Source organism: Lutra lutra, chromosome 5, assembly GCF_902655055.1.
Source record: "Lutra lutra chromosome 5, mLutLut1.2, whole genome shotgun sequence".
In the NCBI taxonomy this organism is placed as follows: Eukaryota; Metazoa; Chordata; class Mammalia; order Carnivora; family Mustelidae; genus Lutra; species Lutra lutra.
This window is the reverse complement of record NC_062282.1, coordinates 74,575,935-74,603,373: the sequence shown is the minus strand read 5'-3', so window position 1 is coordinate 74,603,373 and position 27,439 is coordinate 74,575,935. Positions and strand designations below refer to the sequence as shown.

Here is a 27,439-nt window from a genome sequence, read left to right as displayed (position 1 = left end):
AAGTGTATCAACAAAGGCTTACTAAGACTTACAGTGTCCCTGTAGGTTATACCTTGCACTCTTGGGTTTCCTTTCACTGGTCAGATCTGGTATGCTGAAAGAATTAGGACAACCAGAATGCTGATCATTTTAACATAGCTTTGTTAATGCCCTGTTTCTTGATAAAATGCCTTTTGTCTCAGCATTTATATCCAAACCTTGGAGCTTTAGATTTAGCTCACTGAATTCACAGAACACATTCCAGCTCGGCCGTGGACCTTAAATGTTAAAGCAGCCCTTCTTGTTAAGCAGACCATAAAACTAGACTATTTTTTCAGTGTAAGCAAAAATGTTAATATGTGAATGAATGTGAATCCCTAAACAGGCACAGACTTTGCCCTGAGTTTTCGGGTCCAGAGCCTTCCTTTAGGAAGGCTCTGGAATACCTCTCAGCCTTTGCCTTCTTGGTTTGCTTGCACAGGAGCATCCCCTCAAGAGTGATGTACTTTTTTTTTTTTTTTAAAGATTTTATTTATTTATTTGACAGACGGAGATCACAAGTAGGCAGAAAGGCAGGCAGAGAGAGAGGAAGGGAAGCAGGCTCCCCACTGAGCAGAGAGCCCGATGTGGGGCTCGATCCCAGGACCCTGGGATCATGACCTGAGCTGAAAGCAGAGGCTTTAACCCACTGAGCCACCCAGGCGCCCTGAGTGATGTACTTTTTGATAGTAACTGGGGGGAAGGGAAAAGGTAGAGTGTCTAAACACAAACTACTATGGTTCCCACCATCCTCAGTCTATGATATATCTGAAGGTGGACATCCCCCAGTGAGACAAAATACCCATTTCTAATACTGTCCTCCTATTTAACAGAAATGCATGAAAGACTCTGTAAAGCCCTGTAGCCCTACTTCTGGGGGTAGGGGGTTGCCAGGCCAGTAATGGGAAGTGGGACCAGGGTGGTGATATAAGGAGATGGGGCATGAGACTTCTGTCACAAGTGCGTATCACTCAGGGCCTATGAGTTTCAGGAAAAGTCCATTAGAAAGTTGAGGGTCTTGAAATTAAACCTCTGGGGACAACATAGCTTGCAGGGCTCTTGGGAACCCCAGGGTATACATACTTGAGTCTAGATGGGATGGGGAAGGGGCCCATGAGCGTGCTGATAGCTGTGCCCACCAGGAGGGTAGGGAGTCCCCGGGGACAGCAGGGCTCACCAGCACCCACCTCAGGGATCCTTCTTCTCCACAGCTGGTTTCTCAAAGGACAGTCAGGGAGTATCTTACCTCCTGGGCTGGGGAAGGGTAGAGAGTTATGGTCCTCGGTCTGACATTTGGCTCTTTGAGAACTCATGATCAGAAACAGTTCGCTTTCCCCCCTCAGACTTGCACAGTATGTCCATATCTAGAAAACGAAGACCCTTACATAAGAGACTTTAATTGGTCTAAGTTAATGAAAGTAATTGTTGTAGATTATCACTCTGCAATACAGTTGTGCCTTTAAGTAGCAGTATTTTGAGATTACAAAGTGATGAAACTACTCTTGGTAGAACTCCTGGACTTCACAGAGCCTGCGGCTCCTACTTTGAGAAAGGCCAGAACCTGGTGGTGCTGTAGTTGCCTATTTTCTGCAGGATGATGGGCAGGGCCCGGGAGCCACCTCCCTGTTAGAGAAGCCAAGATTCCTTGGGTATCTGCCTGTGGGCCCTCACAGTGACTCTTGTATTTGTGCAAGAAGAAGCAGGGGGAAGTCAGCAAGGCCGCCAGCGCTGATAGCACCACCGAGGGTACGCCGGCCGACGGCTTCACGGTCCTCTCCACGAAGAGCCTCTTCCTCGGACAGAAGGTAGGCAGACGCGCGGCCTCAGTCGGCTCGTGGCCCTGGGACAGTCAGGTGGAGGCCACCTCTGCTGCAGGAAGGCCCGGGGATTCCCGAAGGCCGCTCCTGGCCTGGTGGGTGTGGGTGGAAGAGCAGGTGGCGGAGACTTGCGGGGTGGTCTCAGGGAGGGCCTCTGCAGGAGCACTGGGGGAGACTGTCTCCAGGGTGGGAAGAGGAGGCTAAAAAGAGGGAAGGCTAAAAAGAGGGAAGGCCGCTCCTGTGGTGGGAGTGGGGGTGGGCAGTGACAGCCTGGGGTTAGTCTGTGGAAGGAGCTGCTAATGTGGGATAAATGGGTCATGTAGCTCCGCCCAGAAAAACAGCCTGAAGTCAAAGCTGGGTCTTGGAAAAGGAAAGGTCTAGCAGGCAGCCCGCTGGCTCCCTCTCGCTGTGGAGGGCCCTGCAGGCAGAGCCTCTGATAGGGACCGGATTGTTTCTAGACGTCCTTAGGTAACAGGACACTGAGCCACCTCTCGACTTTCCTCAAGCCAATCTTTTGTTTGTTTTAACCGTGGGCACTGTATTTTCAGCCATCCCAGTGATGCAGCTTTGCCAGGACGCCATGGTTTTGTAAAAGATGATTCACTTTTGTTGAAAATAAAAATGATGCAAAGGCTTTTAAGACCTGAGAGTAAGAGTTAATTAATATTTCTCTATTAACACCCAAAAAAGGGGGGGGTGGAGAGAGAGGGGATTCCACTTCTCTTAATTTTTTTAATCCTCCATGAAAGAAAATGAAAGGCATGAATTTGACCTTCCGTGTAAATTGCTTTGTGGCTAACAGTTTGGTTCTGAAGCTGCATCATTTTTACAACCTCACTGTCAATTTTCTTTCGCATCTCAAGTGACACAGCCCTCCTGCTCCTGCCTTGCAAGTGCTCCTCCTCCCCTCCCCCCTCCTTCCTGTCCTGATTGCACTCAGGCTCTCATGATGCATTTCCGGTGGTGGACCCTGTGTTCCAGCAAATAACCATCGCAGCTGACATTTTATAACCATTATCTGTATTTTGTATGCATTTTTCAAAGGGAAAAAAAAAGCAGCGCTTATCATCTTAAGGTTTGGGGCTTTGCAAGTTTTCGTTTAAGATTATTTTTTATTTATTTTAAAAATTTCAACTCAGCAGTGAAGGCAACCACCTGGGTCTGCTTTCACGCCCTTTAATGTGTCCTTTGGGTCATATATTGGACGTTAACGTGAACCGTCGTCCCATTTGCTGGGGTTTGGTGCTGCTCAGGAGGCACTCCGGTGTGCTTTAGATCCCCAGTGTAGACCGTCTGCTGGGCTGGCAAGCCTGCCATGCCGGTAGAGCCGTTCAGTCCCTCCCACCATCCCCACCATCCCTCACCCTTTCGTCCACCCCACCTTTGGGTGCCCCGACCCTGGCCTCTCCCTTCCCTCTGTGGTTCTTGCTGCCTTCTACCAGCCACTCCAAAGCCAGCCTCCTCTCAGACCTCCTCACACCCCCTGACTGGATGAAGTCAGGTATTTCCAGAATAGCCACACTCAGCCATGCCAGTTCCACGAATACTGACAGTACTCCATTCCGGGGCGGGGGACCAGACAGCTCTAGAGAAGTACTGATACTGTCTAATAACTTATGGGGATGGTGGGGGGGGGTCCTTTAGTGTTCTTTAAGAACAGGAAAATGGAAGAGGAGACTTGACTGAGAAACTCATGTGCCCATTACTGATGTCCTGGCTTTGGAAGGGAGATCTGAGAGGATGGGTTGAGCTGAACCCAGGGTAGAATGGCCCGCTGTCAGAGAGGGAGCGGAGTGCAGACCTAGAAAGACCACCCACCAGCTTTCCCACATCCCACAGTCAGAGGTCAGCAGGGAAAATGGGCACCAAGCTCCCACAAGGCTGCACTCCACATTAGTGTACTTCCAGATTAATGACCTGAGATCCACCCATCCAGGACAGGGCATCCCCAAATCCAGGACCACACATGCCCTTCTCCCCAAATGTGGCATTGCAGAATAAGGTGGCACTTCAGGTCAGCCTGGGTCCCAGCGTCAGCAGTGTTCCGGCGGCCCTTCCTGGAACCCTGGGCCCCTGAGGGTGATGTGCAGCTAGCGTTGGTTGTTGGGAGTGCTTTTTGCAAGCGGTACTTTCTGGCCCTTGATTGGCTGTTACCATGGGGTGAAAGTCATGGCATATAATGCAAAAGGGGCAAGAGTCCTACTTGGCAAAAGTCCTACTGACGTGACTTTTCCCACAAAGCACATTTTAAAATGTCATTCTTACAGACGACAGTTTTGACTTAGACTTTTGGAAATGTCCTAAGAAGGGTACCCCAGAACGAAGACCATACAGTGCCCGGTATTCTTTGAATCTTGTTTTCCCATCTGTGACAGTGAAACTGAGGCTTGACTCTTGCAAGCAAGTGACAGTAGAGAAAGGTGATAGGGTGCCCTGCATGGCCCTGCCAGGCCCGGTTGCTAAGCTACTCTCAGGAGAAGCCAGCCCCGGGCTGAGGAGGCTGGGATCTTGTTATTGTTGATGATCAAGTCTCAGGAGTAATCGTCCTCGTGACTCTGCTTTTACCCAATGTTCACACACATTGTTGCTGAGTTGTTTTAAAAAAGGAGATGGTTCTGTGAATCTGAATCCACCAAATGTTTTTGCTTTGTGGTTCAACAGAGATTCACAGCTTCCTTTCAGAGATTTAAAAACCTGACGGTTTTCTTGCCAAAAAAAATTCTTCCAGGGTGTACTTCTAGAAATCTGGGTCAGTGGCAGTAAATGATGTAAGGCTTTCTTGGAAGGGTCATTATTATTTGAAGGAGTAGGGAAGGCAGCATGAGGAGGCTACGAGTGAGTCTCCAGGCCCCCCAGACTGTTAGGATCGGAGCCACAGCCCCTTAGGCCACTGAAGGCGGGGGGGCAGGGTACCATGGGTGTTCTCCCTCCCAGACACATACACCTGACTCGCAGGGGCTGGCATAGTGTCAGGAGAAAGGGAGTGATGAAAGCAGCAGTGAGGAGGGAGGGGTCGACGCGCTCTTTCTACCCTGTGGCTGAACAGTGCTGGCTCAGCTCCTGGGCCTCCAGCAGGGCCTCTCTGTGTCCTTGTCTTTGTGTGACAGGTTCTAGCCAGAGACGCACCAGATGCCACCTCCAGACCTGAGGCCTTTGGGAGACCTCAAGCTGGGGATGTGTGCAGGGTAGGCAGCAGAGCACGGATAAAAAAGCCCCTTCATCCCAGAGGCAGGGCAGGCGTGGGCCATGGAGAAAATGTGGTTCTCTATCAGGGGCTACAAACAGTTTTGTGGAACACCTCACCCTTTCCATCTACCTTGGTTGAAATGGACTTTGGGGACAGGACGAGAGTGACATTTTGTAGGCTAGCACAAGGAAATACAGCTGGTCATTCTTCTCCCTTTCTTGCCCCTCATGAGGCCACGAGAGACACCAAAATTGAAAATTATAGGCTAGATCCGACGTGTCACTCAGATACTGTTTATCAAATACCTTCATTTCCTAAAATTGAGTTTTTAACCATATATATATATATATATGGTTCCTGTAGCCAAGTAGGTCATGTCAAGGCATAGCTCACATGTCTGTATAGTAGTTCCAAGCCACCTCCTGACCTGCCATAAGTGGTGGGGGACAGCCTTCCCTTCCAGAAGGCCAAGTTGGCCCTGAGCCACCTCAGGTCCAAGCCAGGCCAAGGGCCCAGGTCCTGAGCTCTGGCATTTCTGTTAGCCCTACTTTAAGAGAAGGGACATGGCCATTTCACCTCAGAGTTGTTGGGAGGCTTGACATTCAAGTCCAACTCTGTTTGTGTCCCTGTAGCAACCTGAGCACCATCTCAGGCATTGTGTGGCACTTGGGGCTAAGAGTCAGCCACACTCTGCCTTCTAGGAGCTTCTAGTAATGAGTTCAGTCATGAGTAGAGAACAAGGACTGACATGGACATAAGCAGTAGAGGGAAGATGTGGCCATAATAGAGGGGGACACTGGCTGTAGTAGAGCCAGTGGAGAGTAATCAGGGCCCAGAAGTGGAAGGGTCTTGTAGGACACGGGCTAAGTCTCCTTCTTCCAGTCCCAAAGTCATGTAGGACCCTCTCCTGCTCTGTAACTGGAAGTCCCCCTTGGTCACTCTCAACAGTGGCCAATAATCTTCGGATATTTTAAATTCCCCATACTGTGGATTAAAACTTATTTTTCCATAATTTCCAGTGGTGAGACAGAGCAGTAGTGACCTTATTCAAATTCTGAAATCATCAGTGACACTCCTCCCCACGCCCCACCTCTCAGAGAATCAGACTTAATATGAGAATATGCACAGTTGTGCAGAGATCTTGTCTCTAGGCGAGGAGGGGATAGGACTTCCTAGGACAGGCCATCTTTCCTGGTCCTGCTGGCCAATTTGTGCATAGCCACCAGACCACAGGATCCTTGTCAGACCGCTGCACGCATGGCCTATTTGTATGTCATGCTCACGGGGTTTCTTCTCCTGTCCATGGGAGCTGTGGCCTTTGTTCTTGACCATTTCACTGTTGGCTTCTGTCCACGGGCCTGCCTGCCCAAGCCAAGCTGGTTACCCATTTGTCTTTCCGGAGTGCCTGCCCCGGCTTGTCCTTTCCCCTCCCTACCCCTTCCTCTCACAGATAGACACAGAGTAATCCCCCCCACCCGAAACACATGCTTTATAGTCCAGAGGTGGTTTTTAACAAATACTTAAATATATTGAACCGCAACAAAACCGTTCTGCGGCTCAGACCCTCAGCCTGGACTAGTGCTGAGCCTGGTGCCCAGCATAGGTTGAAAAGCAAGAGTCAGGCGTAGGGAGAGTGAGACAGTACCCTGTTAGCTGCGAGTTCTCCTGGCTGGTGGCGGTGGCTCCCTGCGGCGCAGCGGTCTGGACTTCCAAGAGTGGGGCCCCTCTTGTCAGGAAGGTGAGGAGTCCAGAGGGAACTGGGAATTCTCCAAGGAATTTGTTCGGAAGCTCCCTGCCACCCCTCTCCCCGCACCCCCCAAGTTTCTCCAGAGATCCCATTCCCCAGGCAGAGTCAGAGATAGTCTTCTGGGGTCTTCGCTGCTAGCTGAATCAGAGCCCATGGAAATAGCTGGTTTTCCAATGAGGTGCTTACAAATTAAGTTCAGAAGCATCTATACCATTGGTTAAAAATAGTGTGAATTTTAAGGATTTGAACATACATATTTTTAAACAGGAAAGCAAACTCATAGATCCTTTTCAAGTATACTCCTCCATACCACACCAAGTCAAGTGTTGCTTTCCCTTTTTTCTCCTTTCCCTTCATCCTCAACAACCTCCTGCTACTTCATAGTGTAGGATTTTGGGGTGGAGTTTTTTGGGTGGGAGTCAGGGAATATTAGCTTGAGTTTTTGTAAACAGCATTTGCTTAAAGTTAGATACAAAGATGCAGTATTTACTTGATATCATGATCAAACCCTCTATCTTATCCTGAATCCTGACCCATTCACTTGCCTTCCTGGAGCGCCCTCTCCCCCTTCTGTCTGTGCCCACCCACACCCCTTCTCCCTGAATGCAGCACTTAGCCCCCTCACCCTGATGCTGGTCTCTTCTCTGCCACTGTCCCAGCCCCAGAGCCTGTAGGCTGTAGCAGACAGCTGTGCTCTGTGAGACCCGCCCCCCCTACCAGTGGGCTTCCTCCAGCTTTGGGGATGTTGGCAGTCCCCTAAACCCCCCAGACCCCAGGAAGTCCCTGTGGAGAAAACCTGTTCCTCTTCCACCTTCCAGGCCTACCTAGAAAGGGAGCCGACTGCCCTGTGGCAGGGCCTGGCTGAGTCTTTCCCCATCCTAGCATAGGACCAGATTTATTTCCCCAAGTGCTTTCTCACAGAGGATGAGTTTTGGCTTAAGTGGGTCCATTTTTTTTTTTTTTTTTTTTTTTTTTAAATAATCTACTGAGTGCTTCTGGGAATGAGAAATATGGGTTTATATTTCTGGTGCTTAGAGAGTGTCAGGTTTTCTGTTTGGTTTTGTTTTCAACAAAACATTTGGCCCCAGCAATTCAGTGCCTTGAAGCCAAGTTGCCAGGAGCCTCCCTGCCAAGCGTCTGCATATGGCCCTCTCGCCTGAGTATGCGCCTCAGCTCCTGTCCTTCTGGGCCCTGCGGCTGTGGGCTGCTCGTCCAGCCCCGGGCACAGTTGATCCCAGGCGCCGGCTCCTCTGGGGACTGCTTAGGCATCGCTCTTTGCTGCAGCTGAGGGGAATTCATGTCACTGAAAGATAAGCATCGTTAGAGAGAGAGAGAGAGAGAGAGAGCAAGTGAGCGAGCGCACTTTGCTTCAGGCACTGGTATGTAAGAACAGGAAGGGAGAGAGTAGGACCCTGGACAGTAGTCCTGGGCCAGCTAAGTCCTCGTCCCCTTCTGACAACTGAATCTAGAATTCAGGGCTTCTCTCAGCCAGGGGGTTCCTATAGCGGTGGGGTAACTGTGAGGAGGGAACCCATTCAGTGGCTTTTCAAAAAAAAGCCAGTTGGTTTTGTGCTCATGAAAGTAGAGGAAATCCTTGACCCAGAGGGGCTCAGCAAAGTGCAACTCTTGAAGGGCGACCGTCTCGCTGGAGAGCAGCTCTTTCTCGTCCTGTCCTTTACTAGAACTTCAGTATTACATGACTAATAGGCATGTAAAATTAGATGTTACTAAGCCATAGACCATCTTGCTCTTGGCCACCTCTGAGCAGGGCAGGGGAGCCGGCCGGCCAGGAGGCAGGGTGAGGGGGACACCCTGAAAGACCCGTGACCACTTGGAGGAGAATGGCAGAGCTCCTAAGTCTTTCCCAAACCAGCTAGGACTTGTGTACCATCCCGGGGCTCAAAGAGGAGGTCACATATACTGCCCTCCCATGCCCGGCAGTGAACACTCTAATTCTGGGTCCTGATAGCTGCTGTTACTTTGTTTCTTCAAAGGGAAGTGGATCTACCAGTCCATATGGCTTATGCCTCCCTTTTGCCCCAAGCCTCTCCCAGGAGATCCTGGCCCCTCAGCCTAGCCTGCTTCCTTCCAGCATCCTGAGCAGCACTCGAGTCTTGTCTGAAACGGATTCGTTTTAGCCAGCGACTCCCCATTCCCCTCTGCACCCAAGGCAGCTGGAGTGTCCCCTGCCCTCCATCTGTATCCCAAGGCTCACTTCTCTGTGACTTCCCGGCTGTCCTGTTATTTCCCACCTCATGCTTTTCTTTTCAGCTGAACCTTATTCACAGTGAAATCAGTAATTTAGCCGGCTTTGAGGTGGAGGCCATAATCAATCCTACCAATGCTGACATTGACCTTAAAGATGACCTAGGTAATTGGGGATGGGGTTTGGCACCGCCAGCTGTCAGATGAAAAGTTATGGAGCCCAGAATTTAGGCTATCCATCTTCTCAAACTTCAGGGGGGCAAGCCAAATTCCCAAATCCAAGATGGACTTTTGAGGGTAGACCCCGAATGTTTACTCATGCCAAGCCATTTCAAATGGAAATGATCTGATGATGTTTCCTTAAGTGCAATTGGCTACTTTCCCCTGGTTGGTCAATATACTGCTATCTAAATTCTCTTCCATAATGATCATACTGACTGCTGGTTACCTGGGAGGGATTTTTTAAAAATGTGTTTGTTTTTTTTTTAGAACTGAAAAATCTCAGGTTGCTACAAAATGATAGTTTCTCCATTTAAGCCTTAATTAGAAATGACAAAGCGTAGACGCACTTGAAGAGCCAGTTAAACTGCATCGGTTCATCATTGGCTTTAATCCACCAGCAAATTGGTTTCCCCCAAATTTACCACTTACTCAGGATTTTCTATGACCGAAAACAGTATATGACTGCATGCCAACTTCATGAATAATTATTTGATTAGAGGATAATATTGAACATCTCTGAGGGAGTTCCTACAGAGGAAAGCTCTGCCCCAGAGCCATGGTGTCTGCCCAGCTCAGGGCAAGGGAAGAGGTACCGCTCAGGTGTCCCAGTCTGTGGCTTGATGTTTGCACAGAGGAACTGTCCACTCAGGGTCTCAGTGAAGGCTCCTGTCCTCCTAGCTGTGAGCCTTGCCAGTAGCAGCAGATGAACTAATGCCCACTGAGGCAGCCTCTTGCCTGATGCTGACCTAGTTATGTTTTCAAAGCCTTTTGTTCCCACCTTTGGCCACCTGTGTCAGGTAGCAGCATCTCTTACCAGCAGAGATGCTCATCCTAGAGCCTGGGCCCAGTCCTCACAAACCAGATATAATTGTAGGCTGGAAACGTGGGAACCGGGACTCAAGAATGCCCTGCCCAAACTTATTTCCCACCTATATACTTTCTTCATGCAGATATTTTCTTAAAAAAAAAAAAAAAAAGCCATAAACTAGAAAAGGCAGGGATCATACCTAAAGTATGTTTTTATATGTAAAATACATGAAAATAAGATTGGCTAGAATAAACGGCAGACCTGAAAAAATATTTTTACCCATTGAGGGGGAAGATAAAGGCAATTTTCTATGCACACATACTGTTTTCTTGGTTTTCAAGAGATGGCCCTCAAAGGCAGACAAAACGATGCGTGCCCCAAGACTAAAACCCCCGCTCTGAATGTTGCTGCTGACAAAATGGAGAAACTTGTCATTGTGGTTGGCCTGATAGTCCACATTTTTTTTAAAACAGATGCCATGTTTTTAGTAGTCTTCTCAATGGGGTGCCAGTTTTAGAGGCTTTTGCGAAGTGAAATGGGGCATTCGTTGTTTTGTTCTTTCTTTTAATCTTTGGAAATGATCTCATGTGTGTGTTTCTCTTTTTTTGGACATGTCATTCAAATGTTTAATTTAAACATGTCACATTTGATATTCCTCCTCCTCCTCCTCCTCTTCCTCACCCCCATCCACATGTGCGCACACTTCGTGGACTGATTGCCCCTTGGGCTCATATGTTGGAATCGACCAGGTAGGCCAGCCCTGCCATTGGGCCTTAGTAAATGTGCCTGTGCGTGGGTCTCGGTCCAACACAGTTGATATACATTTGTTTACCTGTTATAGTTGCAAGTTGTACAGGCTGACATTGCCTCGATCGACAGTGATGCTGTCGTTCACCCGACAAACACTGACTTCTACACCGGTGGTGAAGTAGGTAATGCCTAGCCGGGTGCTGCCCAGTGTGTGTGTGCATGGTCAGTCGGCCGCCGCAGACAGCTTGATCCTTTGACAGCTATGCAGGGCTGCATTCATTTCACACTTCCAGCCGTCCTGACCTTCCCGAGGTCCCCCGTCCCTGGGCTGTGACCACCAGAAATCGACAGCTCGCTCTCCGCCAGGGTGCCTCCCGCAGCTCCCAGACAGATGGGCACACTTCTGGTTTGGAAACTGGTTCAGCAGCATCCTTCCTGCATTTGCTTCACGAGGCGCAGCTTTGTTGGAGACTGGGTTCACCTTGGATTTCAGCGGCCAGTGGGGGTGGGCCGAGAGGCTGCCAAGCCTACTTCGGTGAGGTCCGGGCATCTGGATGTTTTGGCAGGAAGGCACAGGGTTAGAGCTAGGTGGAAGGGGCTTGAATCCCAGCCTTGCCGTTTCGTGGTTAGGAGGGCTGGGCAAGGAACTTAAGTCCTCAGTGCCTCAGTTTCCCTATTGATGAAAGAGTGATCACGATGAGAGGCACCTGGGTCTGTGCCTGCCCTATGATGGGTGCTTTCTGTCTGGTCTCACCTTCACATGCACCTAGGATTTGGCCAGTAGCTAGCTGTGCCTGTCCCGAGCAGAGCACAGCATGCTGGTGGTAGATTTGAACACCACTTCCTAAAGCAGTGCCCTTTCTAATACAGGGCAAAAGTGCAGTCAGCCTGCAGGCCGAGGCTCCCGGGGTTTTCCTGAGTGTCCCAGATACTGAAGTGCAAACGGTGTTAGCAGTCTGAGGCTGTCCAGCTCTGTTTAGCGTCACGAGCAAAGCCTGCCGTTCCCGGTCTGCCCTAGCCACTGCGATTTGGGCTGATTACTCTCCTGGGCATTTTGGATCTGGGACATGGATGGAGAAGACACACTGGCCGGGAAGTCGGGATTCGCCAAGGCCTCCAGGCCAAAATGAAATCAGGCTGCAGGCAATTAAACTCCACTTTCACAAGATGTTGGAGGAGTCAAAGAGCTCCTAAGTCAGGCAGCTTAAGAGAAATATACTCCTTTTCTTAACCAAATGAAAACTTGATGGGAGGGAAATACTTATTTGGAGGAAAATAAACAGTAAAGAGAAGAGCTTATCTTTCTGCCAGGAGTGACTAAGACCTGGGTTCACCCTGCCGTCCAGGACTTGGGGCGAGATGGAAATAAGCTTCCAGTGCAGAAGTATCTCCCCCAGTCCTAAGGAGAAGGGAAAGGGACTTTCTTTGCTGTGGAAGGTGTGTGGTCAGCAGGATTCATGATGCCCAGAGGTGCAACTGGGGCTTTGAGATGGGGGCAGGAACCAGTTCTGGGGTAACATGCAAGGAACCTAGTCCTTCCAGAACCGTGATCACAACTGGTGTCCTTGGAATCGTTGACCGTGCTAATACTTTGCCCTGTGAGGTGCTTGCCCCCAACCCACTGAGACAGGCAGGGGAGGCACTATTAGCCTCGGTGACCTGTCCGTCACCTGGCCCCCAGAGCTTAGCCAAGGTCATGTGGCACATCGCTCATGAACACCGTCACAGCTGGCAGGCACCTCACCAGGTCCAGACAGCTTTACTGGCTGAGGAGGACCCCAAGTGACTGTGCCAGAACCCAGGTCTTCCAAAGCCCACCTCAGTGCTGTTTCTAGTGAACCAGTCCAGACTAGTACTGAACCCATCTACCTTTGACATTTCCAAAAATCATGACAAACCAGATTCATCCATGGCCTCAATTCGTGCCAGCTCCCACTTTGATGTGTGAGGGGGAAGCAGAAGCTAGGACACGGCCGCTCCGTTTCTTCCCCGGGTGTGAATTCCTGAGACCGAGACTGCTGGAAGAAGGAATGCCAGTGCAGGAATGCTTAGCCCCGTGATTAACTCTTACCCATCACAGTTCTTTCTAACAGTGAAATAGACCACAGGCTTAGCCTGACATTTGTCCAAGCCTAAATTTTCGCTGAGGCTGTTTTGAACACTGATACTTATGCCTGCTTTCTGAGCATGAAATAATGTTCTTGTTCTCATGGGAGTAACACATGTTTATGCTTGGGGGCAAAGAAGCCAATTGCTTTACCACGATTAACCCTGAAGTGAAGCCTAAAAAGCAAGAGTCTTCCATGATGAGTGTTGACAATACACTTGAAATGGGCCTGTTTCTTGTTACAAAGTACACGCGTGTCTACATGAACATGTGCATACCTATGTGTGTGTAGGGGTCCGGTCCTGACCGCGGTGAATGCCTGCAACCTAGGGTTTTCAATCTTTAAGTTTGGGAATTGCATTTTTAACTTGCAAGTTTCACTTCTAATTAAAGCCAGATTTAATTACAAGTAAAAATTTTAAAGTAAACACTCTTCCTAAGATAAAGCACCTTTAATAATACATCAGCCCATTTTCTTAAGACCATATGCTTTAGAAAGGAGTTGTTAGTTTGAATATAGTACGGATTTTATTTTACCTTCCAAATTTCTCAGTTTTCCCCCAAAGAGTATGTCTGATAGAGAATGTAGACCTAACATAGCTCCGCTTGGAGCAGCTTTGTTTTCCCCCCCTGGAGCCGGAGAGCAGGTCAGCAGGAAGGCCAGACCGGGTGCGGTGGGCAGCAGTGTTTGGGACCCAGCAGATTCAGACTTAAAGATTCCTTTTTCTCGTTGCATGATCTTCTGAGTGATCCCCTAATTGGGCCTCACTCCCCCGGGGGTATCCTCAGAGCCTGCACTTCCTGTAGGGTGGAAGGGACTGTGAGGCCCGACCCTGCTCCCTCATGCCTCTTCCTCCACCTTCTGTGATGCTGGTCTTGGCCAGAAATGCTCAGCAGCTGCGGCAGCCAGCGGATGGAAGTCTTTGGAGTGGATGTATTTTCCTTCCTGATTCCTCTGCCATTTAAAGCATCCGTCCGTGACTGCTTTCCAAGACCAGCGCAGGCGTGAGGGTATCATCTTAGCTAATGTGGGATGCTGGCTCCCTCCCCAGCATCCCACATGCTAATCTCTCTCTTCTCCTGGACATCTGAGAGTGCCCTGGGGGGATGGAGGGGATGACGGCCTGCTGGTCATATGCATTCACACCGCCCAGACCTGCTGGTGGCCGGCCGGTCAGTACCTGCCATTGGCCCCGGTGCTGATGGGGGACGGTGCCCGGGCTGTGTGCTCTCCCTTCCCAATACTTCCCGGGATTAGTTCGCTCCTCCATGGCCAGTCTGCCTGGGAGGCAGGTTCGTCTCAGATAAACAGACCCAGTCACGAGAGGGTGAAGAATCCAAAGAGAATTTGGGCTGGTGCACTCTGATGTGCCGAGTGACACGTATCACAGCGTGCCAAGTGCAACTGAGAATTTTCCAAGATAAACGGTGAATCTTAAGGGGAGTATTTCATCCTCTTGTGAGGAAAAGTACTTTAAAATGTACAAAACTGATGAATCAGAGCTGAAGGAAGACTGAGACCCCATTCTGGCCAAACCTGAGAGGAGGATGTGGTCATTCGTTCAGAACGCTGTGGGCCTGTAAGCTGCAGGCCACGTAGACGCTGGCCATCTCGTGTGGGCACCTGCCTTCACAGCAGGAACTGAACGCTCAGCAGGACCCCCAGCTCAAGAAAAGGGGCTGCCTACCTCCACTGGATTTAATCCTGGCGATCTGGCCCCGAACAGGCAGTCACCTTCCATGGGGTACAAGCTCGCCTTTAAGCTCTGCTTCTGATGTTGCCTTCCTTTACCTAAAGTGATTCTGAGTCATGAGTGTGATGAAGGAAATACTGTCTGAGGCCATTTTTTTTTTTTTTTTGTATTCACATATGAAGCCAAAGCTGCAAAATAGGAACGGAGCATGGTAATAATGCCGGTCCAGAGGTGACCAAGTCTGAATGCTTCTGGGCCTGCTGCCAAGGGCAGACCTGGCTCCCTCACAGGAGCACGGTATGCTTTCCCTACAGCCTCCTATTTGGGGGGTTCTCCTCAGGGACAGGAAAATCTAGTGGAGGCCTGAGCCTCCACAGCCAGCACCATTTGGTTTCTCACAGCAAGGAAAAGCATGCAGGACAGGCACGCTTGCAAGCAGCAGGCTTGTCCCATGTCCCTCCTATCTCCAGCCCATCTCCGATGACTCCAAGTCAAAATGTGGACAGCAATGACCACTCGGGCAATTGGCCAGTGGTGGATCCTTTCCAAGTGTCACTTTGATAACCTCACCAAGGCTTAGTTCGTGTTTTGCAGCCATATGGAAATTTAGCTGGTCAGATCATTTGAAGTCTGTAATCACCTGACATGCTGAGTGTCTGTCTGTGCCCCGAGATGCAAGGATGATTGTCTGACCTCGCCCTGTCCTTGTCTAGGAAACACGCTGGAGAAGAAAGGCGGCAAGGAGTTTGTGGAAGCGGTTCTGGAGCTCCGAAAAAAGAACGGGCCTTTGGAAGTTGCTGGAGGTGAGCTGGGGAAGCGCCCTACTTATCCGGGTGTGGTTCATGCCACATCAGGAGAACAGGGCTGTGAGGCATCTTGGGATTGAGATGTGTATGACCACAGGCACCTGTCTCCGAGCCGGAGCCACAGGGACACCTGTCAGCTTTACGACGTGGGCTTAGCACATGCAAACTGTCAAGGGGAGCTTAGGGGTTGTACAATGTGCCCTTCCACTTTTTTCCTTATTGCTCAAAATAGCTTTTGAATGTTTGATGCCTAGACCTTACATTTTAAGGAATTAGAGCAGCCGAGTTTGGCAAAGCTAAGAGTTGAGACTTGTCGACAGTGATACTGAGCCATCTGCAGAAGTGCTAGGGAGACATGCAAATGAGTCCTTTCCATTCAGCCATCTGTGTTTCTGATGGGAAAGATAAGAGACATTCTCCATTTGCCAGTCCCACCTCTCCTGATTCCAGGGGGGTAAGAAAATGACTTGGAATCTTGTGTAGGGAGAAGGATTGCTAAGAGCTAGAACCAGGTCCTTCTTCCTGCTGCTGGTCTGGATTCTGGCACGTGAGGGGGTCAAAGGGGGATGGCATCAGGGTACAGGGCATTTCCAAGCCCTTCTAGGTATTGCCACCAAAATGCCATATGGGACAAGGGAGGAGCTTGCATTATTAACTACCCAGCCAGGGGCTCCTGGCCTCTCCTCAGTCCCTTCCTGGCCCTTCTCTGCACCAGCCTGGAGGTCCTTCCCTTGGGTGATCCTTGGGTAGAGCTGTGACAAGGTGCAGTCCTGGTGCTACCACTCACCCAGGTCAGCTAGTGACACCTGACACACAGCGGAGGCAAACCCATTACATTTAGCGAGGCTAACGACATGTCTGTTTTAAATAACTCCTTTTGTTCTTGGCATTAGCATCTATTTTACAAGATGTTTTAAGGCACTTTGAAACATAGAAAGGTAGTATAAAACACAGCCCTTCCCCACTGTCCAAAGGTGATCCCTGTCAGGATGTTTTCTTCAGTCTTTTCCCGCACGTCGTGTGGCTGTGACTTCTCCCAGGGACAGACCCCAGTCTCTCATTGCCAGAGATCAGCGCTTCCTACCAGAGTTCTCCAGTCAGTCAGGGAGCAGAGCCAAGACTCAGATGCAGACCTGTGACTTGGCTGGACTGTTGCTACTGCCCCGTGAGATGCCACCCACAGATCATGCTCTCCTGGTCTCTAGTAGTGTCCCAACCTACCGTGACAGGTTGTGTCAGCCACGTCCCTCGGCGTGTGGAGGCCTCCCTTTGCTCCCGTGCGGAAACAGAGCAGGCAGTACTCACTGCACCCGTGGACCCAGAACCCCCGGCTCTGCGGTGTGTCTTGGGGGACGGGAGTTGCGGAACCTGCTCTGGGAGACCCTGCGCTGACATGCCACCCTGGCTGGGGGTGGGGAACACACTGGAGGCCAGGCTCTCTGGATCTGACAAGGGGGAGAGCCTGAGGGCAAGAGCTGGCTGTGGCGTGGACATGGAGAGGTAGACAAAGTGGCTCTTGCAGGACTGGAAAATAGCATCGTGGAAGAAGAGCTGAGTTCTGTCCACACTGAGGAGGTCGGTGAGGGAAAAGAGGCACCTCTGGAGCTGTCCGTCATGGTGCTTAGTGGTTCATGGACCGGAGCTGCTTTCCTGTTGCTTTTTTCCTAAACTGTGCCAGGGCAATCTAGCTACTTTGTCATTATCTGTACATGAGGAATGGAGGAATGGGGCTTGGAGACCCCAAAAGGCACATTTGTGGCTGCTGATATACTCGGTCAAGTGAGGTGCTCCAGGCTCTGCCTCTGGGAAGGTACAGAGAGAGCTCGCTGTCATCTTGGCTAAAATTCATGGTGGTGATGGATCCTGACGCCAACTTTCCAAGGGTGGGCCATGGCCCAGTGTCTCCCTTAAAACGACTAGTTGGGGAGCAGCCTCCAGAGGGCTCTGGGTTAGGCATCAGGTGCTGTGAGCCTTGCAGAGGGATGGAGCTCACTGTTTCTGTTTCGTTCTCTCCAGCTGCTGTCAGCGCGGGCCATGGCCTGCCGGCCAAGTTTGTGATCCACTGTAACAGTCCAGTCTGGGGTGCAGACAAGTGTGAGGAACTTCTGGAAAAGACAGTGAAGAACTGTTTGGCCCTGGCCGATGATAAGAAGCTCAAGTCCATCGCGTTCCCATCTATTGGCAGTGGCAGGTAAGGACACTTGGCTTGTGATGCCGTTAGTGGATGTGCTGATTTGCACATGTGGCCCATCCTCCTGGAGCTGTGGCTTGTGCAAGGTCTGCTGAGGCTGTCCTCAGGCCACCTGATGTGTCGAGTAGATCTGAAGGGAATAACACGAACATGAAGCAATGATGAACAGCAATTGAAGAGACGCAGTGAGACAGAAAGCCTGAGGCCAACAGAAAATTTTCAGTATCATAGTAGATGCATGGGAAGCGAGCTCAGTGTGTGCTGAGACAGTGAACCGTGCAGGACAGAGGCCCAGGTGTGGAGTGAGTGGGGAGGACAGGGCAGGTATGAATGCTGGGATGCTTGTGCGGAGGGCGCCCTCCCACCACTGCACCATTCTCGGCCTCTCACTTTTTTTCCCAAGTGTCCTTCCCCTCCCCCAGACCTGCGCACTCTGCCTCCCTGTCCTGCTGTCGAGCTCAGGAGGGGTGCGCTTGAGTGGGCTCTTAAGTAACCGTGAAACAGGGCTGGGCCCAGCCCTGAGCAAGCCCCGACAGATGCTGTGTGCACTAGTAGCATCAGAGGCACTCTGAGAAGGGAGAGGGCTTTGGGAATGTAACAGCAGGCTGCAGAGGTCGTGCCCTGCTGCCCATCCTGTCACGGGGTCATCCTGGAAGGCTCACAGTCTGGATTGGGCACTGAGGCCAAGGGAAACGGGCCTGCAGAGGCTGAAGGGTGGATATCTTGGGCCCAACAGAGGCCCCAACCCCAGGCTTTGTCTTGGCCATGGCTGCACCTAGGGCATCCCATCCAGACTGTGCAGCTCCCTGGGTGTCTGCCGTCAGCTCCTCCCAGTGCCCCAGGAAGGCAGGACTGTGTGACGACACCACGCTGACTTCCCTGGGCCCCACAGGCGGCGCCGGGAGAGCCCGAGTATTGCTCCTCAGACTCCTTCCTCGCTTTTCTAGAAAGCTCCTCTTTTCAGAGCACTCCTCTTCCCAACCCACGAGGAGGACAGAGAGAGCAGTTTGCTGTTTCTGCCTTTGGCAGGCTTTGTAATGGCACTCTCCTCACCGGGGTCCCACACCTCCAGTGACAGAGCTTGCTAGCCCAGGGCAGGCTTCCTGTGTCCTCAGATTGGGACCCCCTGTGTCTCCCTCCGACAAATGGTCTGTTCTTGGGCACCGCGCCGCTGTGGGACCTTTGCTGAATGAGTTAGCCTCTCTGGCCTTCCTTATCAGGGAAGGGGCTCTGGGGACAGCCTTTCCTCACAGACGGCTCCGAGGCTCAATTAGTGCTTCAGACGCACTTGGATCTCCACTGATGAAAGGTGCTTCCGAAGAAAGCAGCAGTAGGAGCCTTTACTGGAGGCAGTGATTGCATGTTCTTTCATGTGGGTATTGGGAACTTTTAATTGAGGCCTAAAATAATTCTCTACAATTTTCACAGAGCAAAAAGTTTTTAAAAACAATCAATTGAAAGCTTTCAAGAGGGCAGAATGCCCAAGGCGAGCACATGTGCGCAGCCCCTGGCCCCACGGAGCCGTGTAAGACGGCTGCTCTGTCTTTCCTGAGCAGAGACTGGAATTACACCAGCCAGCCAGTAAATCACAGTGGGTTTCAGGAGGGGAAATAAAACAGTCTGTGGCATCCACGGTCTCTGGCAGAAAAGTCACGGTGGAATTAAGACAGTATAGAAATGAAAATACGTTGGTAAAGAGCAGCAAGAACCCTTGCTCTCAGCCTCGGCCCAGCCTGGGCAGGATGACTGAAGCGGTGCATGCCCACCCTCAGCCCGCTGGCCCCACTGCCAAGCACTTGAGCCCACTGGAGGCCACGGCTGGCCTCAGGGTCACCACCTCTGGCCTCTGGACATCCTGTCTGTGGGCACTGTGGTCACAGTATGTACAGATACCCCCAGTCTGTTGGATATTTGAGGGCGACCCATCTCTGGGGGGCGTAGTATAAAGAGAAGAGGTACTCTGGGGCCTTGATTAAACTCTGCTTAGACTCTGCTTAGATTAAACTCTGCTTAGGTTTATGAGCTTAAAAGAACTGCCAGTTTGTTTTTCTCAAGCTCCCACTTATGGGCATTGCTTGAGTCCCAGGCACTGTGCAAAACTCCTGATCTACATTATCTCCCCACAACCCGACCAGGTGAGCACTGGCATTAAGTCCAGACAAACAAAACCAAATGAAAAAAATGGAAGCTGAGAGGGGTTAATACACGTACCTGAGGTGCCACAGCTTGGACTGGGTAGAGCCAGAATTTGAGGGGAAGTCCTTTGCATCAGTGCTGCTGAAATGAGGCACATGGAACCCCTTCCTTCTGTCCCAGTTGGTCAGCAGACGATTGTCCCACTGCTTGAGCACTCTCTACAGGAGTGGATTTTAGGGAACTTTGGAAACCCCACTTTGGAATTCCCTGACCTGCCTGGGCCTAGACATCAGCCTCCTTCCAACCTAGGAACCAGCCTTAGAAGAGAAATAGGACAGAACCAAACCAAATGGGGAGAATTACTTAGTAGCCTCAAACAAGAATACCCTGGAGAGAGAGAAGTAACAGGCCACAGTGGGCTGGTTGTGCTTCCTGGCCCATCTCCATGCCTGGAATGGCCCAGTAGCACAGGGTGCGGGAGACCTAATCCTGGCAGCAGAGTGACCACACGCGGGCACACACACTTTCCCAGCATCACCAAACCTTCTGTGCCATCCAGCCCTACCCTCTTCTGGACCGCCAAGACAGACTGGTGGACTGGTCCAGCACAGACTCCATCTGGAATCCACCTTTGATCCTACCCTGCCTTCCAAGGCAAGCTCCCAGATGGTCTCCTCCAGAAAGTTGGCCTGGACTTTTCCATCTCCCAGGACACAGCCTCTCTGCACGAGAGTCTCCAGCATCCACTGCTCCTGGCCTAGAATCCTTCCTGTGTGACTGCCAGCCCCACAGGGGAGCTCCCCAATAACAGGGATGCTTGGCGATGCCCCATCAAAGGTGGGGGCTCGGCAGTGCTGGAGGAACAAAACCCTCTTCTCTGATGTGGCCCTGGTGAGCCCAGAACCCCTGCCGTCCAGGTGGGATGGAAAGACAACCAATACGGAGCCCCTGTCATCCCTGACCAGGATGGCCCAAAGGGTGCCAGATCACAGCAGCCCCTGTGGTCCGCTTGTCCCAGTCTAGGGGAGCTGACGCCCAGGACACTGGGAAGGGCTGTCCGAGACAATCAGAATGACTTCAGGGGAAGCTCAGCCGTCTCCTTAGTCTGCTCCAGGTCGAAAGCACTGGCTGCAGAGTAACTTAAGGACCTCTCTGGACTCACAGCCCCTAACAGGCCCCATAGGGCTCGAGTGGGGCCAGGAGGCTACACCCGCCTATGGGGAGCAGCAGCACCCCGGGCATCACCAGCTGGCACCCAACTACCCACAAGGCTTGGAGAGGTTAATGCCCCTGCCCCAGGGCAGCTGGGATTCACACCCCAATCTGACACCAGAACGGAAGCCCCAATCCCCTCTTGCTCTGCTGTATCTTGGGGCGAGGGGGACGGTCTCTGGTCTTTTCCAGAAGACAGATAAAGTGACTGTCAGCAGGGGCAACAGGCCAGAGCTGGCGGAGGAGGCCAAAGGCTTGGCCAAGCTGGGAGGACCATTACAGAAAAACAACCAGCAGGGAACACAAGCAGCCAGAAAGCCAGGAGAGGAGCAACACCCTGTGGGCTGTTGGTCTCTTGAAGCTGGCCCCTGCCACACTGTGCCTGCCAGCGGACCCTCCTCTCTCTAGAATGACTAGGCATCGCAGACCTGCCAGCAGCTTTCTGAGCTGCCCCATGCACCCAGGAAGGTGCAGAGGCCAGCACTGTTGCGGGGCCTGGGGGGAAGGCAGCTTCCCACACTGTGAGCCTTCCTGAAGTCCCTGCAAGACTTCCCACTGGTTAGATACCGGGACTGAAAGAGGACCTCCTGCGTGGCTCTTGCTCACCACTCCCAGACTCCTGGGCCAGCATGTGCGTGGATGCCCCAGCCCACTGCCCTAGATGGGCAGCAAGCTCCAGGGGCAGGGCCTGGACTCACACCCTGGGCAGCTGCTCGGCCCAGAAGAGTGGGGGGCCACAGCTGCCCCCAACGTGTGGGCACAGGACCTGGTGCCTGTGGCGGTCCTGTGGGAGCAGCCGCTTTGACTCTGTTTTGCTACAAATACTTTGAACTGTGGCTCCACTGCACAACCCTGAGAACATAAGGAAAGCTCCTACCGGTGGCCTGTGCATTCTGGAGCAGCAGCAGTCCCGTGGCTAGCGTCCTTCTAGAGGCTATGGCTGCCTACGACAGAGAGACGGGCGTGTCAACGGGAGGTGTTTCTGGAAACAACTGCGATTCCCCCATACCCAGCAGTGAGCTTCAGAGCGGCCAGCAGCCCTGTTCTGTTAGCTGTAGGGCCTGCCAGGCCTGACAACTCGGACCCCCACCTCTCTCCCCCACTTAGAGGATCGTCACTGTGGGGCCCACCGTGTGAGCTCAGATTAAAACGCCCACGTAGGCTTCAGGAGAAGAGCGCGTTTCCTGGACCTGCTGAGTCGGACTCACCAGGGGGAGCCCAGCACTCTGCGTGTGGACAAGCCCACTGCAATGCTGAGACCAGCAAAAATGGACAACGGTTGATACAGGGGGACGGAAAAGAATGTTCCCTCACTGACCATCACACAGCCCTTCTCAGGAGTCTAGAGCGGAAGGGGACGGAAAGCTAGAGGAGAAGGCCTGTGTCTGAAAGGGCAGGAGTCTGGCAGGAGTGACAGATGTGCTTTTGGTCAGCAAGAGCCAAGGAGCTAGAGTATCTGCACGGCCCCATCTGTCACCCAGCTCGGACACAGCAGCCACAGCGTTGGTGAGGGCAGCCGACAGAACTGTGCCCCCGGGCCAGCAGGCTGGGCCAGCGTGAGAGGAGGGCGGCTGCAGCCATCCAGCCCCTCAGCAGACTGCAGGGACATTCTACAGATCCTCATCGGAGCCCAGCTTCCCCTTGGCTGTGACGTAGAGACAGAGAGAAGGGAGCCCTTGCTGTGGGGAGCCGGACTTCCAGGGCTGAGATCAACTCCTCGTGGCCCTGCTCACCCCCACCAGCCATGTCCACACACGAAGCTCTGCGTGGTCCAGCAGCCCTCAGTGTTCCCCTGGCTGGAGCCCGGCTCCTCCTTGTGCTGCCGCAGCTTCCGCGAGCTCTCCACTCCTGCAGAACCGGCGCAGGCTGCCGCTGCCTCAGGCTTTTCTCACCAGGGATGAACGGAGGGCCTGTCATTTGGCAACCCCTTTGGGCAGCAGCTGAATTTACAATAGGAAAATAAATATTTGCTCTTTGGGAGACACTCAGAAGGGTGACCCCTTATTCCAGTGACCCCATGACCCTGTATCTGCACAAAAGCCGGCAGGACCGGGTGAAGGGCAGCCCGTACGCAGTCATGCACCCCCAGCAGGTGCGAGGTGGACTTGCCCCAACACTCCTGTCGACACATGACCCTGGCAATGTCCTCCCTGCAGATGCCTGCCCCCAGCACCCGCTCCCCCAAACGGAAGCTTAAGTTTAGGTCCTCAAGCACTTGCCAACATGTGCTTGTTGGGGACAACCTATGCTGCGAAAACTGTCAACTGTCAGGGCCTCTCTGTCAGGTGTGAGAACGGCTGCCTCCCCAGATGAGTTTGTAGATCTGAGAGGGGATGACGGGTGGGAGGGGAATGACCTGTCATGTGGGTCCCAGTTGTCCCCACTCCCAGCAAAACCCTTCGTTCCGCATGGTCTCCACCACCCTCCATCCCCTCCCACCTGCTGGTCGCCCGAGCACCCGGGGTCGGCTCCAGAGCAACCTGGGCCTGACAGCACCGCCCTGGCTGGCACGCCTGTGCCGCTCTTCCCTCAGCCTCGCAGGCGGGGTGGCGTGTGCGGGCTCTCCTGTGGGCGCACCGTGGGGCGGGGGTCCCTGCTGTGAGGGATCGCTCACACCCTACTACCACCGAAAGGCCACTCTGCACAGGCTGGGAATGTGCCCTGGGTGACAGACAGCCTTTGTCTGCTAAGAACAAGCTTCATTGTGAAGCACCTAGAAGTTACTGGGGATCCATCTTCAAAGCTGGGCAAAGCCCTGTTTGATGCAAAGTGGGTCACCAGAGTGATTTTCACCAGTGGCTCTGAGCTGCTCGGAGTCCTAAGGTGGTTCAGAACTCCCCGACACTGAGTGAGGAAGGCTCAGAGCGTTACAAGAGACCCCGCACCTTAAGCAATAGAGAACTTCTTACCTGGTAGCAGGTTCCACATCTGAAGGAGAAGTGCAGCCAGAGCTGGCAGGCCGGCCCAGCACTCAGGCTACCACCAGTGCCCACGCTCAGGGGCGTTTGAAGGTTGTAGACCTGCCAAAGAAGAAACCCGGCTCCAGACTCACCCCAAGTACTGTTTGCTGAGGATCTGAGCCCAGGGCCCCCGGCTCCAAAGCCCACATGACTTCTGCCAGACTCGGCAAGCTGCTCCATTCCTGCTGCCGTCCCGGGTCACCTGGGTCCTGTGCCTGCAGGGTTGACCAGGAACAGCCTAAGGCACCCTTGGAGCAAGTGGTGTCAGTCTTTTTAGACCTCATTTGCAGTTCTTGAGAATTCTGCACACCTATCTCTGCAGTTGCCACTGGGCATTTGTCATAAGCGGAAATAGGTGTGAATTCACAGCCATTTGGCCTGGAGACTCGGATGCTGCCCTTCAAGAAGCAGAGGCCTCCTGGGCCAGGAGTTGTTCCCTGCACCCGCAGCTCCCCTGGGCCCTGGCCTTTGGGTGGTGTGAGCTGGTGTGTCCTGGGAGGCATTCCGGGCCAGCAGCCCTGGCACTGTGAGGTCTCAGGCCCATGTGAGGGGCCTTCTGCCTGTGTGCATAAAGAACAGTCCCCCCCCCACACACCCTCGGAGAAGCTCTAGTGTCCCGCTGTCCCACGGACCGTGACCCACAGCTATGCGCCAGGCCCCATACTAGTCACAGTGATGCTGCGAGGAGAAACAGGAGCTCGACCTACCCTTGGGAGACTTAATGCCTCACACGCAGATCCTGCCCGTCTGCTGGTTGCTCTCGGAAAGCCTGGTGTGTCCCTTCTGAGGGCACATGGGACATCCTCCTGAAGGTCACAGTTCTCTGCACACTTGCCGTTCCGGGGTGTGGCAGGCACGGGCCTTTCTCAGGCCTGTGTACGAGCAGCCACAGGACCCCACAGTCCTCCTCCAGGGGCATTGAGGCAACAGGAGGCAAAGCACGGCACATGGCTTCAGCCTCGGGGGCCTCTGGGAGGGAGGGAGCACGGAGGCAGGGCCGTGGCAGTCATCATCTCTCTGGTTGCTGAGCGCTTTTCTCTCCTGCAGGAATGGTTTTCCAAAGCAGACAGCAGCTCAGCTGATCCTGAAGGCCATCTCCAGCTACTTCGTGTCAACAATGTCCTCTTCCATCAAGACGGTGTATTTCGTGCTTTTTGACAGCGAGAGTATAGGCATCTACGTACAGGAAATGGCCAAGCTGGATGCCAACTAGGCTGAGGAGCGACAGAGCCAGCCCGCGCCGTGCCCCTGCCTCCGACCTGAAAGAAAGAACGAAAATCCCCCTTCACTCCTGTTGGGAGGCGGGAACCCTTTCATTTCCAATTTTGCTCATCTAGGGAAAATAAGGTTTTGGTTTCAGTTTAATTGTTTTTGACCTTCTAAAATGTTTTTACGTTAGCACTGATAGTTGGCATTACTGTTGTTAAGCACTGTGTTCCAGACCGTGTCTGACTTTAGTGTAACCTAGGAGATTTTATAGTTTTATTTTAATGAAATCCTGCTTGACGCAGAACAGCGGGGAGAGCAGTGTCTTCTATCTGTGGCCGAATCCAGGAAGCCTGTTTTATAACCGTGTGTCGTGGTGCTTTATTGTACACCCAGTGGCGTTCTTTTTACAATAATGTTTTTTTTTTTTCCTCAAGAAGAAAAATCATGAATTTGCAGCCGACTTAATTTTTGTTTACTTTTTGTCTTAATGATGGATTTGAAAATGAAAGATTTAAAAGGCAGAACAGAATCTGTTGTCCTTAATTATATTTGCAATTTGGAATTTGTGTGAATTGATTTAGTAAAATGTTAAACTGCTGTTTTGACTGGCTTGTTTCAAGTTACTGTGCCCCTGAGCCCTAGGTGGGCTCCTCTCATCACAGGACTGGGGGGCTGGGGCGAGGCAGCTGCTCACCCCCTCCCACCTCTCTAATCCTCCCCCCCTCCCGCCCCGCCTCCACCGAAGCACCACAGGGCCACTACTGCCCGGACACAGGGGCATCTTCAGTCCCTGATGGCTGGGAGGGGGAGCTCCTGTGAAGTCTCTCCTTCCAGCCTTGTGACACCTGGGGAGGGGTATTCTCCCCAGTTCATGGATAAGGAAACAGATATACTGAACACCATGCGGACAGCAATGGCACTAGTGTTCGAGTCCAGGTCTTTAAACTCTAAGCCCGACTCTCTCCTGCCATTTCCCCCGCCTCCGCCCCCCATGGATGGTCTCCCCGGCTCATGGATGGGCCCAGTGTCCCTGGGCCACTTGCCAAATAGAGCTGCCGAAGCCTCGAGCCTTCTGCTGGGGCTGTGTTGGACCTGCTGTCGAGGACCTTCTAAGGGTAAGGTGCCACCACCAAGGTCCCCAAGATGTGCTGCCACCTTGTAACACTTTCTTGAGGCCATGGGTTATCGTTTAGTGATACAGGTGACAGCTGATCCTTGAACAACATGGGGGTCAGGGACACCAACCCCCACACAGTCGAAAATCCACACTTAATGAGTTCCCCCAGACTTACCTACCAGTAGCCTCCCGTCGACTAGAAGCCTTGCTGATAACAGAGCCAATGAGTGTATTCTGTACATGTAGTATATACTGTATTGCTACAATACAGAAAGCAGGAGAAAAAAATGTTAGTAAGAAAAACAGAGGGAAGAGAAACCACATTTACAGTACTGCACTGCATTTATTTAAAAAAAAAAAAATCTTGCTTAAGTTGGACCCACACACTTCAAGCCCATCTTGTTCAAGGGTCAGCTGTAGTTAGATCCCAGCTGGACCAGAGTAGCTACACTTTTTTTAACCTATATTCGGTCAGCAAAACACAGACACTGTTTCCTTCTAAAGGTATGTTTGCCTTTATCTAAATTTGCCTACAATGCAGAAGACTGTTTCTCTCTTTTTTTAAAGATTTTATTTAGTTATTTGACAGAGATCACAAGTAGGCAGAGCAACAGGCAGAGAGCAGGGGGGGAGGCAGGCTCCCTGCTGAGCAGAGAGCCCGATGTGGGGCTCGATCCCAGGACCCTAAGACCATGACCTGAGCCGAAGGCAGAGGCTTAACCCACTGAGCCACCCAGGCGCCCCAAGACTGTTTCTCTCTTTAAAAAGACGTGCCTGCTTCTAAAACAGACTTTAACCAAGAGAAAATATGCAGCACATCGCATATAATGGACAGAGGTAAAGGACCATTTTTCCTTTCCAAACTGTGCCTAATGAACTCAAAATAGACCTTCTGAGCCATCACACAACCACGCTTTTCAGTGAAAAAGCCACTACCACTAACGAAAACCTGAAAGATGATTTTTCCCAAGTTTCTCCTAAAAGTAAGGTGTTATTAAGACCTCTACCTTTCTTCCCCAAGATCTCTACGGAGTCTAGATTTCCTGCTTCTTGATGAGAATGCGTGGACAAGCCTGACCGCAGCCATTCGCCCCAGAGCGTCACTGCTGCAGGGAGAGCCCGCGGCGCGCAGCCCCACAAGAAATAATCAGGGCTAACGGGAGCCGGAAAGAGCGACCCTTCACTGCGTGCCGCGCGCCGTCGTGAGCCCCACGTGGGCATCCTTCCTTTCTGTCCTAGGGATAGTTCTGCGG

At 52.1% G+C, this 27,439-nt stretch overlaps 1 protein-coding gene across 5 annotated transcripts in view; it reads left to right on the top strand.

Annotated features, from left to right (window-relative positions):
- LOC125099795 (core histone macro-H2A.1) overlaps nt 1-25,667 on the top strand; it is a 73,058-nt gene extending 47,391 nt beyond the window's left edge. For 2 of the 5 annotated variants that reach the window (XM_047729234.1, XM_047729235.1), the window contains exons 5-9: nt 1,713-1,823; nt 9,041-9,140; nt 15,269-15,358; nt 17,378-17,552; nt 24,908-25,667. In XM_047729234.1, the coding sequence (XP_047585190.1) occupies nt 1,713-1,823; nt 9,041-9,140; nt 15,269-15,358; nt 17,378-17,552; nt 24,908-25,073 (642 nt within the window). In that variant the 3' untranslated portion in view covers nt 25,074-25,667. Of the gene's footprint in view, nt 1-1,712; nt 1,824-9,040; nt 9,141-10,845; nt 10,937-15,268; nt 15,359-17,377; nt 17,553-24,907 lie in introns of all 5 variants that reach the window. The other 3 variants (XM_047729237.1, XM_047729238.1, XM_047729236.1) reach the window with 3 other exon arrangements.
- Nucleotides 25,668-27,439: the final 1,772 nt, after the last annotated feature.